We start from the raw sequence: 20,766 nt of genomic DNA on the forward strand, positions 1-20,766 counted from the left end.
GTTATCATTTTTCCTTTATTTTTATTTTTAATACGTTTTTATTGTTGATAGTATTACAGATTTCTCCCATCCCCTTTCACCCCCTTCCTCTCAGGCCCTACCCACCCTCCCAGGTTTTCACTACCCTATTGCCAGTGTCCATGACCTGTACATATCTACACTAATAAAAGAGAAACATGCAAATTGGTGTCACTCTGCTACACCCACCAGCCAATCAGAACGACTATGCAAATTAACCCAACAAAGATGGCAGTTAATTTGCATACGCAGGCGCGAAGCGAAGACTGAAGACTGAAAACTGAAGACTGAAGACTAAAGACTGAAGAGGCTTGGCTTCTCTGCTGCAGCCTGAGCGGAGAATTCAAGCCGTGCTGCGGCCACAGCAGAGAAGCCAAGCCTCACTGTGGCCGGAGGGGTGAAGCCTAGCCTTGAGGCTTGGCTTCTCCGCTGTGACCGGACCAAAGGCCTGGGTCCCAGGAGCTGGAGGAAAACCGGTGTCAGCAGCCAGGGGAAATAAGGCCTATTGCACGAATAAGTATATAAGTTCTTTGGTTTATCTCTTCTCATCCTATTTTTCCTTTAAATAGTCAGTATTCTTGTAAAGAATTTCAGCCATGAGGAAAATATCTTGCACATCTTCAAATGTGTGTACCATTCCGCTGGTGTCCCTGCCTCATTGTGTCTGGTTTCCCTCAGCACCATTTCTCTTCAGGCTGTAAAACTTGCTTTGAAGTTTCTTTGTTGAAATTTTTTTTCTTTTTTCATTTGTCCCAACTTTATTTGTAATTGCTTGATGAAACAGTTGTATGGTGGCTGCTTTGAAACCTTTGTCAGATTATTCTAATATCTAAGTCATCTTGGTGCATGAATTTGTTGTTTATCTTTCATTCAATTTGGTATCTCCCTTGTTCTTGGTATTGTGAGTAATTTTTAATTGAAATATGGACCTTTCATGGATTTGTGTTAAGTTTAAGATCTCCTTAAAATGTCTCATAAAGTTGTATGGTGTGGCAAACTTATAGAACAAAAGAGAAAATAAATCAAGAACTACAGATAGGTAAAAAAGTGGACTTTGAACACTTAAAAGTATAGTAAATGGTTAGTTTTCTGTGTGGGTTTTTTTTTGTTTGTTTGTTTTTGTTTTTGTTTTTGTTTTTTTGAGAGTTCATATCCACTATGGTTACTTCCTGGGATGTCAGCATTTCAACCTCAGTGACACAGGGAAACACAAAACAAAACAAACAAACAAAATAGCCAAAGCAGTGGTAGGTTAGGTTGTTCAAACTGTATCATTATTTATTCCAGGGTGGAAAAGAACAAGTTTAGAGACTTTTATTTCCTGGTCCAGGGACTCAAGCCATACTGTGACTGGTCAGGCTGAGGGGCATAAAATAAACCAGACATCTTCTCATCCTTGATGTTCTCCAATCATCAACCAAAATCTGGAGCACCCTCTGACACTGTTGTCAATATTCATCATTAAATGGATAATCTGGGTGATCAGCAAAACTAAAAGGTAAAAGGAGAGCCTTAGTCAAGTCACTGTTTCTGGGCTGAATAGAGAGGTTTCTTTTAAACTGGCTTAAGTATGAAAATTAATAATTAATAATTAATAATTTTCTTTATTGGAAAGTGCAAACCCAACTAGTGTTATAATAACCATGTACTAATGTAATACATATATTATAAAATACAAATATACTTACTTGCTCTTGAGCACCTACACAAAAATAAATTATTATATTCTATTTTTGCAGGTATATTATTCTACAAATTAAGGAGATAAAACTCTTTGTGTTGCAATTTTAATCTCCCAAAAGGGAAGAAATGAATTATGCCTTCCTTTAAAACAATGTTAATCTGGTTACATATATGAAGTTAACAAACATTTCAAGTTCAATTTCTTCCAAGCACTCAGAAAAGTATATACTTGACCTGAAGATGAATACAATGATTATAAAATAAGTCACTTCAATAGAGAGCTTCCAGTTAGCAAGCTCTACATACATAAAATTTTTGAGATAGAAAATGCTAAATCATCCCTAGCTGGTATGGCTCAGATGGCTGGGTGTTTTCCTGTGTACCAAAGGCTGCTGGTTCAATTCTGAGCCAAGGATTTGAACCATGAAAGAGAGCATGCAGGAGGCAGCCGATCAATGTTTTTTTCCTCTCTCCCTCTCCCTTCCTCTCTCTCTAAAAATCAATTAAAAATAAAGAAAGAAAATGCTAAATCACTGAATAATTATTGATTATTGTTAAGGTGTACTACCTGATCCTCTATTCTCTCTTCCTCTTACCCTTCTACCTATTCATTCAACCAATATTTATTGATTATTCAGGGAAAGAGTAGCTTATTTAAAAACCTGCCCTAGGATTTGCACAGCCAGCATGGCTCAGTGGTTGAGCTTCGACCTATGAACCAGAAGGTCACAGTTCAGCCATATGCCTAGGTTGTGCCCATTGTGGGACTTGCAGGAGGCAGCTGATCAATGATTCTCCTTCATCATTGATGTTTCCATCTCTCTCTCCCTTCCTCTCTGAAAATAATAAAAATATTTTAAAAATACAATAAAAACATGCCCAAGGATCTAGCATTCTGTGCTCAACAAAAAACAACCAAAAATAGGTTAGTGAACTATATGGCATGTTAATTAGGGATAGGTGCCAAGAGAAAAATAAATCAGGATAGAGGGAAAGAAAGTGCTGGACAGGGGTGCATTTTTAGATAAAGTGACAGAAAAGGTATTACAGAGGTGACATCTGAGTTAGGACTTCATGAGGGGGAGAACTGGACATCCAGCCCCCTGGAGGAGGAACATTCTAGCAGAGAAAAGGGCCAGTGCAAAGGCCCGGAGACAGACTTGGCATATGTGACAAGCAGCCAACGTGTCACTGGAGCTGTGTTGGAGTCAGAGGGGAGAGCAGTAGGTCCTGGAGCCAGAGATGTAGGGAGGGAGCCCCCTGTTGGCTCTTGTAGGTTGTGTAAGGAATTTGGCCTTTGTTCTGAGTGACATGGCAGGCCACCAGGTACCACAAGGGGGAGTGCCTGACCAGGTCTACTGTGTAAACCCTTGGCTCTGGGGATGAAGTAGAGAAGCCAGGGAGAAGCCAGTAGTGACTTGATATTAACATGAACGAGGGGGGGGGAGGTGGAAAGGGGGGAAGGGGTAGCCCTGCAAATACCATCACTGGTGATAAATTTAAGATGCTTCTTAAACATCCAAGTGGAGTTGAGTAAATGGATCTGTAACTCTTGTTCCAGGGCCTAGGTCTGGGCTAGAAGTAATTTGGGGGGAGTCTCTATTTAGATGGCATTGAAAGAATGGGACTAGATGAAATCACCAGGGATGTGGTGATTTCTATCTATAGATAGAGAAGAGTGTAATAGATAGATAGAAAAGAGAAGAGGTCTGGGATTGAGCTTTAGGTCACTCCAAAGTTAAGAGGTCAAGTTGAGGAAGAGAAACCTGCGAAGGACTTGAGACCATGAGATGAGACGGTGAGAGAGGGAAGGGCAAAGCTCAGCAGCCAAAGAAAGCAAGTGTTTCTTGGAGGACAGAGTGGCCCACTCTGGTTTCAGCAAAAAACGAGGTTGTGGTTAACTTGATAATAGTGTTGGCAAAGTGGAGAACAAATGCCTGATTTGTGTGGATTCGAAAGAGATGGAGAAGAGAGACCCTGGAGGCACAAGTATAGCCTGTTCCTAGAAGTTTTTCTATAAAAGGAGAAGTGGGTGGAGCTGGGGTACCTGGGAAGTGAGGTAGGCTCCACTGAGGATTTTTTTTTTTTTAAGAGCACACATTTGAATGCCTTAAGGAATAATCTTGTGAGGAGGGAAAAACTGATGATGTGAATAGGGATGGGACTTAACCAGGTTTTGTTTAGATCAGTGAGTAAGATGGGGAGAGAAGGCAAGAGTTGAGGCACTATGCAAAGGATGTTAATAAATTGACCCTAGAATTTAAGTAGCATTAAGACAGAGGGAACACAAGGGTAACCGTGAAAAGGTGGTCTGAAGGCTTCAAGAAAAAGGATTTCCAACAAGTTTCCCAAAGGAGGAGGGGAGAGAAGACCTTGCCCTTTGTGGATGGGAATAAGTGGAGTTCCTTCCCTGTCATGCTCCCCAGTGTCTGCAATGGAACAAGCTACTTACTAAGTGTCTTTAAAATAGCGAAGGTTCCTGTTGAGGCCATCTAGAGTTTTCATATCCTCTGGTGTCAACTGGAAATCAAAAACCTAGTAGAAATGTGAGAAGAACTATTAAAGTTCCCTGAGGCAATTGCTCCCCACCTTCCATCTCCCCAGACACAGACACAAATGAAGTAGGCATTTATGTAGGTTTTATGAGATAATTGTCATTAACTTGGGGGTCATTCTCTGGCAAAAGTCATGAGAATTTTCTACTCTGATAGTTGAGATTGGCAATTCAGACCACCCTCAAAGACTTCTATGGGGTGGCTGTGCTGACGTAGCAAAGGAATTTGAGCCCAAACCTCATCTCACTTAACTCCTTCATTTTATAGCTGAAGAAATTAAGGGATGATTTGCCCTGGGGCTATGCATTTGGATTAGAAATCAGGATTGAGACTAAACCTGACCCTGTTTAGTGTTCTTTCCAACCCTCATGCACCCCCTCATCCTGTAGCAGGTGGAGGACAGAATGATTAAATACAACTCTTCCATGCACAGAGTACAAGGAGACAAATTTGACCCAGTACACGTTGATAGCCTCACCAATAACCATACTAGGGAAATGCTATACTGTCAGTCCCTGCTGCCCTCAACCCTACCCTGTACCTGGAAGTTCTCTCGGATTCTCTTCTCAGTGAAGCTTTTGGCCAGGACCACCAAGCCCCGCTGCAGCTGGTAACGCAGGGCCACCTGAGCTGCGGTTCGCTGGTGCTTTTCAGCAATGACATTGAGCACTGGATCCTCCAGGATAACTGGGTAGTTCTTGGTAACCCTGGGAAGGAGGCAGAGTGCTCTGAGTCTGAGGCTGCATATCCATTTCACAGGGGCGGGGGTGGGCTTCTCATTTGGGCTGGGGGAGTCTAGTCCTCTAGAATCTTCCTCATTACCCTCTGGCTACCTCAAGGTCCAGTTTTGCTTCTTTTGGTAAATCCAAAGAAGAACAAGAGAAAGTAAGACAAAGGGAAACCAGGTATATTTTTAAAAACATTTCTGAGAAATTTAGTAAAAGTTTGAATAAGTCAAAAAGACAAAATGGTTACCCAAACTAAAACCCAATAACCACCATCATAAAAAATAACTACCTATTGTATAAGAATTTGCTATTTCAAAAACATACTTTCAATTAATTCTCTCAGTTCTGTCATCCAGCACTAAAAGGTGCATAATTTATATTGCTTTTGAAGAAATAAACTAAAACTCTCAGAAGAGGTCGCTTATATCGCATGACTCAACTATTAAGTGCCCGAATTACGGCTTGGGCTGTTTTTTTTTTCCACTCTTCATAGCCAACCCTGGAATTTATGAACATCTTACTCATAATGTTATTATTTAATAACTAGAGGTCCGATGCACAAAATTTGTGCACTCTGGAGGGGGGTGGTCCCTCAGCCAGATTGTGAGAGGGTGCAGGCCAGGCCAAGGGACCCCACTGGTGCACAATCTGGGCCAGGGAGGAACACAGGAGGTTGGCCAGCTGGGGAGGGAGAGCAAGAGGGCTCCAGGGCGTGTCTGACCCTCTCGCCCAGTCCCGATTGGCTGGACCCCAGCAGCAAGCTAACCTACCGTTGGGGGGTGTCTGCCCCCTGGTGGTCAGTGTATGTCATAGTGAGCAGTTGAGTGGCCTTAGCATATCATTAGCATATTACACTTTGATTGGTTGAATGGCCAATTGGACAACCGGACACTTAGCATATTAGGCTTTTATTATATAAAACTAGTGGCCCAGTGCATAAAATTTGTGCATGGAGGGGGAGATTCCTTCAGCCCAGCCTGCACCCTTTCCAATCGGGTACCCCTTGGGGGATGTCCAAATGCCGGTTTAGGCTCAATCCCTGTGGGACATCCCTCTAGCAATCTGGGACCTCTGACTCCTAAACGCTCACCTGCCTGCCTGCCTGATTGCCCCTAACTGCCTCTGCCTGCCTGCCTGATCACCCCTAACTGCCTTCCCCTGCCAGCCTGATCTCGCCCCCAACTGCCCTACCCTGCTGGCCTGATAGCCCATAACTGCCTCTGCCTCGGCCCCCACCACCATGGCTTTGTCTGGAAGGAAGTCAGACATCCAGAAGATGGCCGGTCGACCCAGTCTAATTAGCATATTTTGCTTTTATTAGTATAGATAGGTTATATAGGATAGGATTGCTTAAATGGGGTGGAAAAGCCTTCTTCAGCAGGAGGAGATGCTCTTGGCAGTCAAAACTACATAACCCCTATATCTGGACTGATAGCCAGCCATATGCACTATACTGCCAAACTGGTCATTAAAAAATTGAACTGCTTTCTTACACCTTACACCAAGTAGCTGTTGCCCTTAAACCCACCCCCCCTCACTCCCCACCTTAGGTTCTGCTTTTGCAGTTCACCCAGATTAGGTTCTGATTGCTTGGTTTCTATGCCAGTCAGCATCTCTGGGCCCATCTCTGGGTCCAATCAAAGAGGCAGGGCTGATCAGCAGCTCCCCCTCCCCCCGTGGAGGCTGGGAGAGAAACAGAGGCTCGGCTGCTGGCAAAGCCCAGAGAGAAAGAGAGAGGCAAAGGCTGATCAACAGCTGCCACAGAGACTGCGGATCAGAGCCTGTCTCTCTCTCTCTGTAGGCCTCTCTCTGGGTCTGATCCACAGTCCCCTCAGCAGTCAGTGCTGGGTCACTGTGCTGGCACTGGCTTCAGTCTGTGCTGGGTTGCCCTGGCTGGTGGTGACTTCCGGTGTTCGGTTGAGCCTTCGGTCGTTGTGGACATTACGGACCCTGACTCTTTATATATATAGATGTTGCATATGGTCTTCACAATGTAGGCTAGGGAAAGGGTTGACAAAGATGAGTTACTAGTTTCCCCCAGACATTTGAGAGAGGACTCCAAGAGGAATGGCATCTATGATGAGAATAACTTTTTAGAGAATAACTTTTTTACCACTCCTTTTCGGGGTCAGAGCCCAGGACACCATATGCAGTGAGGACAATGTCCTTGGACTTGCAGAAGTCCAGCAGTTTGCTCTGGTTGAAGTACAGGTGACATTCTACCTGTAGAACACCAAACAGAAGCATTGGATTATAGAACCACCAACACCAAGTTTACAAGGAACATACAGTGCTGTATTGCATGGTGTCAAAAATACTTAGGAATACCAGCTACATGGACAAACACAGGCTTGTCACACAGCTGTGCCACTGGAGCTTCCCAAGTCTCAACTCTGACTACCTACCCAGAGATAGCATCACAATATTGATCTCAGTGCTTGGGATAGGGGAGATCTAAATCTAATAGATAGAGCACCTGAATTAATCTGAAAAGTAATCATGCTATTTTAAATCTTAGAACACATATACTTATGTGAATAGGGGGTTAAGTTTTTCTTAAAGTTTCCTTTTCAAGGCCTGTGCAAAGCGATTGGGGAGCTGATTCAGCTGTGAATCCAGCAAGCAGAACTGATAAGCATGGTCAGGCCGACACACCAGGAGTCAAACCATCATCTCATCAACATCACCTCATCACCTGATGACTAATTATAATAACTGACGTCTGTGACCCCCAGGCCTGCACGTAGCTGCATTCCTCACCCCAGACCCTTCCCCTTTATAATCCTGTCCCCTGCACCTTGCTGGAAGGCAGGATTTGATGCTTGTAAGTGCCCTGTCTTCTTGGTTGGCTAGCCTTCTCAATAAACACCTTATATGATTCAATCCTGTCTTCATTATTGGACCCAGCAACAGGCAGCCCGAGCCCAACCAGGGGTTTCCCAGTAACACTTGTGGAAGTCGAGTTCAGATGCTGAGATGAACAGATCTCCCCGACTCTCAGGCTGGAGGCCATGGTGGTGTTCTTGGGTCTTCTTCATGTAAATGCCCTCCAACCAATCAGCCTCAAGTTGGCCAAACACTATCCCCCTTTAGAGCTCAGGAAATATCCAGCTTCTCTCTTAATTTTTCACCAACCACTCAGTCAGAACCAACTTTTTTTCCTTTCTGGTAATTGGTGATTTCAAAGTGGAAGTAAACCTCCCAAGGGGCACAAAATACAACTTTTTAGAACCCTCATTTGCATTTTTATCTAAAAATAAGAAAAAAATAAGCCTTACTGACATTTAATATATCGATTGCCTGCCATCCTCTCAGTTTGCATGGAAGATGTTTAAAAGGAGATGAGATAATCCAGGGAGTGTAGGCCATTTCAACACGCCTGGCTTCTTTCACTATTCTCCAAGACTAGTAGGTGTATGTGTTGCTCATTAAAGTGAGTTTATTTTAACAGGTAGCCTTCTTAATTAAAAAAATGTATGGTGGTAAAATTTACATAACAAATTTACCACTTAAACCATTATTAGGTGTACAGTTCAATAGTATTAAGTACATTCACATTGTTTGTGAGTGATTTCGTACTATCAAGGGGCTCGATGGTTCTCATGCACAAAACTCAAGAGCTGTCAGACTTAAAGATGAATCACCCACTTTCTTGTATACATAAATAAGTGTTCCAACTTTGTTGACCTTTTATGAGATAAGAAAACTCAGTAGTGTGTTGGCTCTAAATTTTTAGGACCAATCCGCATAACACCTAGTAGATTATACTCCAACCTGACCCTTACATGTTTTGTTTTGTTTTGTTTTGTTTTTAGTAAAGTGACATGGCCTTGGCAACTGTCTTCAACAACTTGAAACACATTCTGTTCTCTTGAAGCAGCTGATGTCCAAAGTTACAATACACTAGAGCAGTGGTCCTCAACCTTGGCTGCACATTAGAATCACCTGGGAATCTTTTAAAAATCCTGATTTCTGGGCCTCATCCTCCGGAAATTCTGTTTCCTTGGTAGGGGGTGAGGCCACAACATTAATAACAAAGAAACAGACTTTCCGGAGGATGAGGCCCAGAAATCAGGATTTCAAAAAGATTCCCAGGTGATTCTAACGTGCAGCCAAGGTTGAGGACCACTGCACTAGAGGGAGTGCCCTTGGAAACTCGTGGACATGAGAAAAAAGTAAGCTGAAGAAGGAGAAGTCAGTAGTGCATTGATGGGGCTCACCTGGTTGCATACAGGCTTGTATTTGAGTCCTGGTTTGTTCAGGATCATCTCCAGCTGCTTGCAGTTAAAGTTGGACACGCCAATGGACTTGACCAATCCTGCCTCCTTACACTTCTCCAGGGCCTGGGGAGGAAGGGATTGTTAGAGGTCATGTGTGTAACTGGATAGAGAAGCCTAATGGGAGCACAGTGGGAGTAGGGGGTGGGGGAGGGAGAGAATATGAGCCAGAGCAGGAGAGAAAGTCTTGAAAGGTTCAATTGTCAATCAAAAAAATATCATTGGCCAAAGGAGGAGAATAAAAAGTAATAGAAAAAAATGGGTAAGAACATAAGAGCAAGAAAAGAATGCAAGTGGGCAAGACAGAGCTAAAGGAGCCAGATGATCTTTAGCTGAACACCAGGTAAAGTTTGATTCAATGATGGCAAAACCAGCCCCAGGAGAGCAGGAAGTGGAGCAGCTGAGCACGGGGAAAAAGAGGGTGGCCCCCTCTTTTCTCTCTGACCCCATTTCCCATTATTGCCCTTCAAACTCCCTCTGTTCTAGTCACACATGTCCTCTTGCTGTTTCTGGAACATGGTAGGTTCTCTCCCATCTTAAAAATTCTGCCTTGGTCTTCTTTTGGCCTGTATCAATCACTCTTTGTTCAGATATCCATATAATCAATTTTCTCACTTCCTGCAAGTCTTTGCTCAAAGTTCATCTTCTCAAAGCCCTACCCTACCCATTCTGTGTTTAATTGCCTATCTGTGTCCCAACCCCTGCACTCTCAGTTCCCATGGGGACAGAGACCTTGGTGGTATTCACTGATGTTGCCTGAGCATTTAGAAGCACTAAGTACTAAGTATGTCATAGGCACTCAGTAAGTATTAATTGAATTATTAAGTGGATGAATTGAGAAAATTGAGGCAGAAGGTTTTCAGGAACTTGCTTGAGTCTACTCAGGTGGCAAACCTGGACTAGATCTACCTTTCCTGAATTCTCATCTGTCCTCTCTCACCACAGAGGCAGCTATACTCACCTCCCAGGTGGTACAGAGATCCACGGCATCAAATATGAGTTTCCCATCTGTGTCCTTTGGTAAAATCTCCTCCCCAGGCTGGAATACAGGCAAGAAGGAGAAGGTGTATAAAGCCATGTCTGACTTTACCCAAGCTGTTGAGACTAATGGAATAATCTATCCTTATTTTTGAAAGGAATTTTAAGGTTAGGATAAAGGGAAAGGAAGTACACCTAGAATTGTTTTTAGCCGTTAAAGGTTTAATAAATATTGTTTGTGTCAAGGACAGTTTGAGACCCCCAGGACATCATTCTAGAGCAGGGGTGGGCAACTCCTGGCATGCGTGCCACACATGGCACGCCAATAACTTTTGCTGGCACGCGAAACCCTCTCTTATAATCTTCCATTTACAATTTTTTTCCTAATATCGACTTTTTTATTTTTCAGATAAATTCAGTGTAGGTGCATCTTAGATAAATAAATAATTTTACATAACATGTATACATTAAAAAATAAATGTATTTTCATCATCATATACTGTGTTTTTGTCGCTCGAATGAATTTTATTATTTCTTCAAGGTTCTTCACATATGTACACCTTAAGAGATATCAAGTAGGCGTAACATGTTCTCAAATAATTAGGGCTGGCACGCAGAAGAATTTTGAATCAGAGATTTTGCTGGTTTTGGCACGCACTCACAAAAAGGTTGCCCACCCCTGCTTTAGAGAGAGCTTGGCATGGAGCATGGCTCAGCAAGCTCCTTGCTCCTGTGCTCTCCCACCTCACTTTCCACTCGGAGGTGGTCAGATGAGAGAGCGACCTGTCAGCCTCTCAAGGGCTGAGTCTCATCCTCTTTGGATTTCCTGGACTTCAACTGACCTCCAGATCAGGACATTCCCAGACACAGGTGGGCATTGGGTTCAGATTCAGGAGCATGGGGGTTGTCTCTCTGGAGCTGAAATAATGAACTGAGATGGAGATAGTTACAGCCAAAAAAATAGGGAATCTTAAAGTATTATGTATGTTTCTTCTCATTTTACAAACTGTTTCCTCTCTTGCATTCAGCTACAATGTTTATATTGATAACCAAAGTAAAATAACTTTTGCTCACCTTCAAAGCTACTGGGAAATGAATAAGAAAAAGATCCACATAGCTCAGCTGAAGTTTCTTCAGTGACACTTCCAGGCCAGTTTGGACCAATTCTGGACGGAAAAAGGTGCCCCACAGCTGCAATGGTTGAAAGAGGAGGGTTGTGGGATTATTTTTTTAAGAGTCTTTCATCTCTAGCCTATTTTGCTCAGTGGATAGAACACCAGCCAACGGACTGAAGGGTCCCTGGGTTTGACTCCATTCAAGTGTATGTACTTGGTTGCAGGTTTCATCCTGGCCCTGGTCTCAATCCTGGCCCTGGTTGGGGTGCATGTGGGAAGCAACAAATGATGTTTCTCTCTCTGTGTCTCTTCCCTTCCCTTCTACTCTCTCTAAAAATCAATAGAAAAATATCTTCAGGTGAGTATTAACAACAACCAAAAAAAAAAAATCTTTAGAAATTAACAACAACAAAAAAGAGTCTTTAGGAGAAACTGGCTGGAGTGGCTCAGTTCGTTGAGCCTTGTCCTGTACACCAAAAGTTTCCTGGTTCAATTCCTGGTCGCAGCACATGTACAGAAGGCAACTGATCATTGTTTTTCTCTCTCGCTCCTTTCCTCTCTCTAAGCATGTCCTCTGGTAAGGATATACATATAGTTATAGTTATAGTTATAGTTATAGTTATAGTTATAGTTATAGTTATAGTTATAGTTATAGTTTAGTTATAGTTATAGTTATATGTATATTGTTATATATCCTATCTAATAAAAGAGTAATATGCAAATTGACCATCACTCCAACACACAAGATGGCCACCCCCATGTGGACACAAGATGGCCAGCAGGGAAGGGGAGTTGGGGGGACCAGGCCTGCAGGGGATGGAGTTGGGGGGGTCCAACCCTGCAGGGGAGGGCAGTTAGGGGTGACCAGGCCTGCAGAGGAGGACAGTTAGGAGCAATTGGGCCAGCAGGGGAGCAGTTAGTAATTGATCAGGCTGGCCAGGGAGTGGTTAGGGGGTGATCAGGCTGGAAAGCAGAAGCAGTTAGGGGCAATCAGGCAGGCAGGCAGGCAGGCGAGCGGTTGGGAGGCAACAGTCCTGGATTGTGAGAGGGATGTCCAACTGCCCATGCAGGCCCAATCCCACAGGGCAGTCGGACATCCCCTGAGGGGTCCCAGATTGGAGAGGGTGCAGACTGGGCTGAGGGACTACCTCCCCCCCAATGCACGAATTTCGTGCACCCGGCCTCTAGTTGTGTATATTTGTATATGGTATATATACACAACTAGAGGCCCGGTGCATGAATTCGTGCATGGGTGGAGCCCCTTGACCTGGCCAGCAATCAGGGCCAATCCAGGCTGGCTAGGGGGAGGGACCATGGGTGGTTGGCTGGCTGGCTGCGGGAGGTTGGCTGTGGGAACACACTGACCACCAGGGGGCAGCTCCTGTGTTGAGCGTCTGCCCCCTGGTGGTCAGTGCACATCATAGCTACCAGCTGGTCGTCCAGTCGTAATGGTCACTTAGGCTTTTATATATGTAGATTCTAAGCAACTATCTGATCTTCTGATGAGTAGCTATGATGTGCACTGACCACCAGGGGCAGATGCTCAATGCAGGAGCTGCCAAGCTGTGGTGACTTAACAGTGTGGTTCTCGGGTGCTGCACCCCAGAACCAGAGAAGAGGGAGCCCGATTCCAAGGTGCATCATCCAAGAACTGCCCTCTCACAATCTGGGACTTCTGGGGGATGTCAGAGAGCTGGTTTTGGCCTGATCCCCGTAGGCCAGGATGAGGGGCCCCACCTGCCAGAGGGACCCTGCTCACTCCACAGATGCCCTTTGAGCTGCAGCGCCGCCCCAGGTGTGGCTGGCCACTGGGGAGGGACCGTGGGAGGTTGGCTCCAGGGCGTGTCCAGTCCCGCCCCTCCAGCCATCTTCTAATTAATTTTTTTTCAATGTGCATGAATCTGTGCACTAGGGCACTAGTATATATATATACATATACACATATATATATGTATATATATGTATAAGTATATATGTGTACATATGTGTGTGTGTATATATATACATATATATATAATGTTTTTCTAAAAGCTTTATATGTACTTATATAACACCTATAAAAATTCTGTGACATAAATAATATTTTTATTTTACAACTTGGGAAGCTGAGGCATGGAGTTTAAGTAAGTTTAAGTTCAAGGTCACACATTGAGTAAGATTCAAATATAGGAAGTCTGAAGAGAACTCACATTCCCACCCAGCATGTTCCTAATCAGTCTTCCATATTCTGAGAGTGAGTCAAAATGAAACCAATGAGAGGATTGCCAAGAAATTATTCAGCTAAGAATGAACTTCCCTAAGATTCATATGCAACACTACAGAGCACCTTTGAAGTGCAGAATATGTCATCTCTCTTCACAGTGCCATTGGCAATTTTCTTCCGGATGGCCCTCCCAATTTCTTCTTCATTTTGGTACATGTAAGCTGAATCAATATGACGATAGCCTACATCAATTGCTCTCTCAAGGGATTCTTCCACCTTACTCTTAGCAACCTAGAAGAGCATAAAAAATAAAGACTCACTTATTGAAAAACACATGACCAATTCCATGAGCAGAGCTAGTTGACAGAACCTCTTGCTTTTCTAAGGTCTAGAAGCTAGAGGTGACAAAGCTAAGTGTTGACTTATAACGTGATAAATGTTTAACAACTGACTAAAGAAAAGTCTTGATTTCTAGTATTTGATAATTTCTATGGTGCAAATACTCCCCCCATGGCTAATTTCAAGCTACCAATATGGGGGAAAGATGCTCACAAGCGAATCTTGTGAGCCATGATCTGGCCCTAGCACACTGCTGTGTTTAACCCCCTGCTTCTGCATTTATACTCTCTATGTGATCTATAGATTTACACAATCTTTATATTTACATTCCTAAATTAATTCACTTTATAAGAAGTTATTAAGTTGGTTCCATCCCAGAAATCCAATGCTAAAAATTATCTATCAGTGTAATGAAGATCTAACTTTAGGTGGACTACATTAGTGATTTATCTATGTAAACTTGAAGAAACACGTCAAACAACATCTGAGGTAGGAAAAAAATGTAAAAGAAAATAAACTCCTTTTTCACTCAAAAATACCTCATAATTATTTTTTGGTGATCATTTTTGATTCACAGCTTTGTTATTTTTCATAGCTGCATACTTTTCTCCTGGCCCACCAGGCTGAACCTTTTAAATTATCTGTAATTATTCCCTCTCCATTACCCGCTTCTACCTCACTTTGTAATGAAAAGGTCTGGGGTACAGTTTAAAATTTTCAACTCCTGATGAGTTAATTATTTCCATGGAGATTAACTAGCTATGCTTAGATTGAAGAGCCAAATCAAAGGAAAAGCAACACATGCCAGTGTCTTGCTGCAGTCCTCAACATTCACACCACATGGCTCTCACACTCGAGAAACTATCCTACAACTTTCCCAAAACCACCATAAACCTCACCAGGAAACACTGAAGCTGAGTTCTTGTAAGGTTGTAGTACTTGAACCAGAAACATGCAAGGTGTTTGATAGACCTGGAAAGTATTACGCTAAGTGAAATAAGCCAGTCAGAGAAAGATAAGTACCATATGATTTCACTTATATGTAGAATCTAATGAATAAAATAAACTAAGAAATGGGGACAGACTCATGGATACAGAGTAGAGACTGACAGCTGTCAGAGGGGAGGGGTTGGGGGCTGAGTGGGAAGAATAAAGGGATTAAGCAAAGAAAAAAAAAAGACTCATGGACACAGACAATTTGGTGATTTCCAGAGGGAAGGGGGGTAGATATGGGTAAGGAGGGGATAAATTGTGATGGACTGAGACTTGACTTGGAGTGGTGAACACACAATACAATATACAGATGATGTAGTGTAGAATTGTATATCTGAAACCTGTATAATTTTATTAACCAACTAGAGGTCTGGTGCACGAATTTGTGCATGGGTGGGGTCCAGCTGGCCCGCCCCAATTGGGGCCAATCAGGCCAGGCAAGCCAGGGGCAGGGGAAGCAGGAGGTTGGCCAGCTGGCCCCGCCCTTGATCAAGGGAGGCCGGGGAGAGGGGCCACCTCCTGATTGGGCCGGTTGGCTGGCCACAGTCTGCATAATAGCGACTGGTTGTTCCAGTCACTCCTGCATTCTGGTCACTTGGCTTTTATATATATAGATGTCACACCAATAAATTCAATTTTAAAATAAATAAAAATAGTCTTCTGAAAAGAGAGAGAATTTCCAAGTGCCACTTGGTGGTCCCCTTGACACAGTACTAACAAACTGGCCTTAAGAGACTATTTCCACCCAGACCACCAAAACTCTAACATGAATTTTGTCTCTCTTCCTCCAGGTCTTTTTGTCACTGAGATTTCTTTCAGTATTCTGTGTAGTGAAGGACGGGGCAACTTGGATATTAGAAATTATAGAGAAACTTCATCACAAGCAAGCTTACTGTGAAGTCTCTGACCTATGGTAACATGATAACTAGGCTCCATTTATTCCAATATCCTGTGAAATGGCTACAACTGGACAGTAGGTGAGAATAACAGAAACAGACTTACCCACCCCTGAACTACGGAAAGGTGACACCCTTCATCTCCCTTGATAGTGCCACTCTGAGATCTTTGGACAAACAGCAGCAGAATCGCTTCGTAGCTCATTAGAAATATGAACTTTGAGCCTTCTCAAGGGTCTATTCAATCAGAAACTTTGTGGGTAGAGCATCTAAATCTGCATTCCTAACAAGATCCTTAAATATTTTATGCTTATTAAAATTTGAAAAGCACTGACTTACTGCACAAAATAACCTAACCTGGAGAGAAAGCGTCCTACCAATGAAGAATTCCCCAAATTCAAGCAGTGACTAGTTCTGATCAGGAGCCTATCTGCTGCCCCTCCATCGCCAAGGCCACTATGATTACCTTAGCAGGAGCTGAGGTGCCAAATCCCAGAACAGGCATGGAGTGCCCATCATTCAGCTTCACAGAAAAGTGTCTCATTGCACGCATCTCCTTTCACTCTCTTGGTTAAACAAACAGATTTTCTTTATTAAAAGTCATTTGGAGAGAGAAAAAAAGTACAATTGCTATTTTTAACAGCTTTAATGAAATAAAAGTCACATATCATAAAATCACCCCTTTTTAATTACACAATTCGGCAACTTTTAATAATTAATAATTAATAATTAATAACTTTTAGTGTATTCATAGAATTGCTACCACTATACAACTTTGGAGCAATTTTATCATCCCCAAAGATACCTCACACTCATTAGAAACAATTCCCATTTCTCTCTCCCTCCAACCCCTGGCAACTACTTCCTGTCTTTATAGATTTGTCTATTTTGGAAATTATATGTAAATGTATTCATACACTTTGTAGCATTTTGTGGTTACCTTTTTTCACTTAGCATGTTAAGGCCTAGCCATGTTATACTTCACTTAAGAGTACTTCATTCCTTTTTACAGCTAACCTAGAGGCTCGGTGCATGAATTCGGCCCTCCCCAGTGGGGGTCAATCAAACCAGCCAGTGGCGGGGAGGGGACACAAGAGGTTGGCTGGCCAGCCCCACCCCAATCAGGGTGGGTGGGGCCAATCAGGGGCGGGGCCAGCCAGGGGAAGGGGCTGAGGGAGGTTTGCCAACCGGCCCCACCCTTGATTGGGATGGGTGGGGGCCTATCAGGGGCGGGGCTGGCCAGGTGGAGGAGCCCTGATCTGGGGTTGGCCAGCCAGCCCTGGTCCTGATCAGAGTTGTGGGGGCTGATTGTGGAGGGAGCCAGGCAGGGGGAGGGGCCACAGGCAGTTGAGGGGTCCAATCGGGGCCCTGATTGGGCTGTTTGGCCTCCCCAGTGCACATCATAGCGACTGGTGGTTCTGGTCGTTCCAGTTGTGCCGTCATTCTGGCCGCTTCGCTTTATATACATAGATATCATCCCTTTGTATGGATATACCACATTTTGTTTATTCATTCATCAGTTGATGAACATTTGGCTTTTTCTACTTTTTGCCTGTTATGAATAATACTTCTATACACATTCATGTACAAGTTTTTCTGTGGACATACACTTCCAGTTCTTCCAGTACATGAAGCTTTCCATCTATTTGTGTCTTCAATTTCTTTCATCGTTTTGTAGTTTTTAGTATACAGGATTTTCACTTCCTTAGTTAAACTTATTCCTAAACAATTTATTCTTTTTGGTGCTATTATAAATGTGATTGTTTTCCCAATTTCTTTTTCAGACAGTTTGCTGTTAGTGTATAAAAACACAAATGATTGTTGATTTAGATTACTTTTATTTCTTTTTCTTGCTTTAAGACTTCCATTACTATATTGAATAGAATTGGCAAGAGTGGGCGTCCTTGTCTTGTTCCAGATACAGATACTATCTTTATCTTCTCTCAGTTCTCCTACATTTGCTTTGTATATTTAGGTATTTTGGTGTTGGGTCATTATCTATATATATGTAAAGAGGTAATATGCAAATTTTTCCAGGACACCGTAATGGACACCAGCTCTAAGCCTTAACAGTCATGACCAGCGTGGCTCGGAGCACGCCCCGACCCCAGGGGACACACACAGGGGTGGGGGCCTGCTTTGAGTGGCCGCAGCATGGCTCTGGGAACAGACCCCCAGCAGACATACCCACAGGGGGCCCTCTGTGCATGAGCTGCAGAGGAAACACCTTTTCTGACCGCTCATTGGCTAAGCTCCCTCTACGCCACTCGCAGTGTTCTTGGTAATTTGGGTAATAAGAATCCAAGAAGGTGATCTAGGGTTTTTCACCTTACTCCTGGAGGAAAAAACAAAGGTCAGGGACTAAGAAATGTCATATCCTGCCCTAGCTAGTTTGGCTCAGTGGATAGAGCCTCAGCCTGCCGACCACAGGGTCAGAGTTCGATTCTGATCAAGGGCATGTACCTAGGTTTCAGGCTCCTCGCTGGCTGGGGCCCAGGTCAGGGCTCATGCAGGAGGCAACCAATTGAAGTGTCCTTCTCACATTGATGTTTCTCTCTGTCTTTCCCTCTCTCTTCCACGTTCTTTAAAAATCAATGGAAAAATATCCTCAGGTGAGGATTAAAAAGAAAGAAAGAAAGAAAGAAATGTCATATCTTATGAAAGAGACATCTTGAAAATGCCTAAAAAAAAATTGTAATTTTTCCATGGTGAAGAGACTGGAGTCCATGTTGATGAAAACACCTTGGTGGCTGCAGTGGCCAGCAGTGGCAGCAGCAGCTGGGTGATGGGGGTGGCACCCTCCCCTGATCAACCTGGTCACCTACTGCAGAGGGAGGCCAGACTGCAGGTTAGGCCCGCTCCCCTGAGGGCTCCCGGATTGTGAGAGGGGGCAGGCTGGGCTGAGGGACTCCCCACCCCCAGTGCATGAATTACATGCACCAGGCCTCTAGTCTAGTCCTATATAATAAAAGAGAAACATGCAAATTAATCGTCCTTCCACTATGCTCAAGTCATGTCCACATGCCACGCCCACCAGCCAATCAGGAGTGAGTATGCAAATTTACCCAACTAAGCTGGCACCAGCCATGGAGCTGGAGAGAGCAGGAGGCTTGGGTTGCCCCTGGCAATGGAGGAAGCCAAGCTTCCCGCCTGCCCTGGCTGACCCTGGGCTCCGCTCAAGGCTACGAAGTTTCAATTATAGAAGATAAATAAATCCCAGAAAAAAAGTAAAGAAAAAAAGGAGAGGCTGGGAGCTTGGGTCACTGGGGAGCGTGGACAGCCTGGAAACGACCCTCAGCCTCTCACCAAGGCTGGTCACACCCCCATGGGGTGAGGGTCCCTGCTGGGGGGCTTGGACAGCCTGCAAATAGACATCAGGCCCTCACCCAGGCTGGCCAGGCACCCCAGTAGGGATCTTCACCCTGAAGGGGGTGTGGCCAGCCTGAAAACAGCCCTCAGCCCTTCACCCATGCTGGCCACACCCCCATGAGGTGAGGGTCCCCGCTGGGGGTTTGGCCAGCCTGTAAAAAGCCATTAGCCCCTCACCCAGGCTGGCCAGGCACCTCAGTGGGGACTCCCATTCTGAAGAGGGTGTGGCCAGATTGAAAACGGCCCTCAGCCCCTCACCCAGGCTGGCCAGGCACCCCAGCAGGACCCCCACCCTGATCCGGGACACCCTTCAGGGCAAACCAACTGGCCCTCACCCATGCACCAGGCCTTATCCTATATAATAAAAGGGTAATATGCAAATTGACCCTAACAGCAGAACGACTGGGAATGACTGGTCACTATGACACACATTGACCACCAGAGGGCAGATGCTCAATGCAGGAGCTTCCCCCTGGTGGTTAGTGTGCTCCCACAGGGAGAGCTCTGCTCTGCCACAAGCTAGGCTGATGGCTGCCAGCACAGTGGTGGTGGCAGGAGCCTCTCCCACCTCCTCAGCAGTGCTAAGGATGTCTGACTGCAGCTTAGGCCTGCTCCCCACTGGCAAGTGGACATCCCCCGAGGGGTCCCAGACTGCAAGAGGGCACAGGCCGGGCTGAGGGAGCCTCCCAAGTGCACAAATTTTTGTGCACCAGGCCTCTAGTGTATCTATACTAATAAAAGAGAAAAATGGTAATTGGCGTACGACGATACCCTTTTCATTGGCTAATCAGGGCTATATGCAAATTAACTGCCAACTAAGATTGGCAGGTAACTGCCAACTAAGATTGGCAGTTAACTGCCAACTAAGATTGGCAGTTAACTGCCAACTAAGATTGGCAGTTAACTGCCAACAAGATGGCGGTTAATTTGCATATGTAGGCACAATGCAGGGAGGCAAAAGGGAAAACAGGAAGAAGCCCCCTGCCACTGACAGTGATCGGAAACCCAGGGGGGAGCTAAGAGCTGGGGGGCAGGGCAAAGGCGGCCCTGGGGCCGCCTTTGCCCTGCCCCCCAGCCATGATCGGAGAATCAGGTGCCTTTTCCGCCCTGGCCAGTGATAGCAGGAAGTAGGGGTGGAGCCAGCGATGGAAGCTGGGCACGGTCGAAGCTGGCAGTCCCAGGAGCTAGGGGTCCCTTGCCTGGGCCTAAAGCGAAGCCCACGATCGCCGGGCCGCTGCAGCTGTGGGTCCCCGCTGCCCGGGCCAGATGCCTCAGCCAGAGGCGTTAGGCCTGGGCAGGGGCGGAGCCTGCAACCGCGGGGAGCTGGGGGTCCCCTGCCCAGGCCTGACACCTCTGCAGGAGGCCTCAGGCCTGGTCAAGGGGCCGATCTGGTGATTGGTGATCGGAGGGTGATGAGGGTCAACTCCTCTGGCCGAGGCATCAGGCCTGGGTGGGGGGCTGAGCCTGGGATTGGGGGGATATGATGGTCCCCTTGCCCAGGCCTGAAGCCTGGGTCAGAGGCGTCAGGCTTGGGCGGGGGGTGGAGCAAGCGATCAGAGGGAGATGGGGGTCCCCTGCCCAGGCATGATTCCTGGGCCAGAGGCCTCAGGCC

At 45.0% G+C, this 20,766-nt stretch overlaps 1 protein-coding gene across 6 annotated transcripts in view; it reads right to left on the minus strand.

The window, feature by feature from the left end:
• Nucleotides 1-1,270: 1,270 nt before the first annotated feature.
• Nucleotides 1,271-20,766, minus strand: part of LOC132215226 (aldo-keto reductase family 1 member C3-like) — a 28,823-nt gene continuing 9,327 nt past the window's right edge. For 2 of the 6 annotated variants that reach the window (XM_059663081.1, XM_059663073.1), the window contains exons 2-10: nt 16,252-16,349; nt 13,681-13,848; nt 11,314-11,430; nt 10,223-10,300; nt 9,205-9,327; nt 7,098-7,207; nt 4,798-4,963; nt 4,154-4,236; nt 1,271-1,509 (exon numbers count right to left, since the gene is read on the minus strand). In XM_059663081.1, the coding sequence (XP_059519064.1) occupies nt 1,467-1,509; nt 4,154-4,236; nt 4,798-4,963; nt 7,098-7,207; nt 9,205-9,327; nt 10,223-10,300; nt 11,314-11,430; nt 13,681-13,848; nt 16,252-16,338 (975 nt within the window). In that variant the 5' untranslated portion in view covers nt 16,339-16,349 and the 3' untranslated portion in view covers nt 1,271-1,466. Of the gene's footprint in view, nt 1,510-4,153; nt 4,237-4,797; nt 4,964-7,097; nt 7,208-9,204; nt 9,328-10,222; nt 10,301-11,313; nt 11,431-13,680; nt 13,849-16,251; nt 16,374-20,766 lie in introns of all 6 variants that reach the window. The other 4 variants (XM_059663063.1, XM_059663111.1, XM_059663101.1 and 1 more) reach the window with 4 other exon arrangements.

Source organism: Myotis daubentonii, chromosome 1, assembly GCF_963259705.1.
Source record: "Myotis daubentonii chromosome 1, mMyoDau2.1, whole genome shotgun sequence".
NCBI lineage: Eukaryota > Metazoa > Chordata > Mammalia > Chiroptera > Vespertilionidae > Myotis > Myotis daubentonii.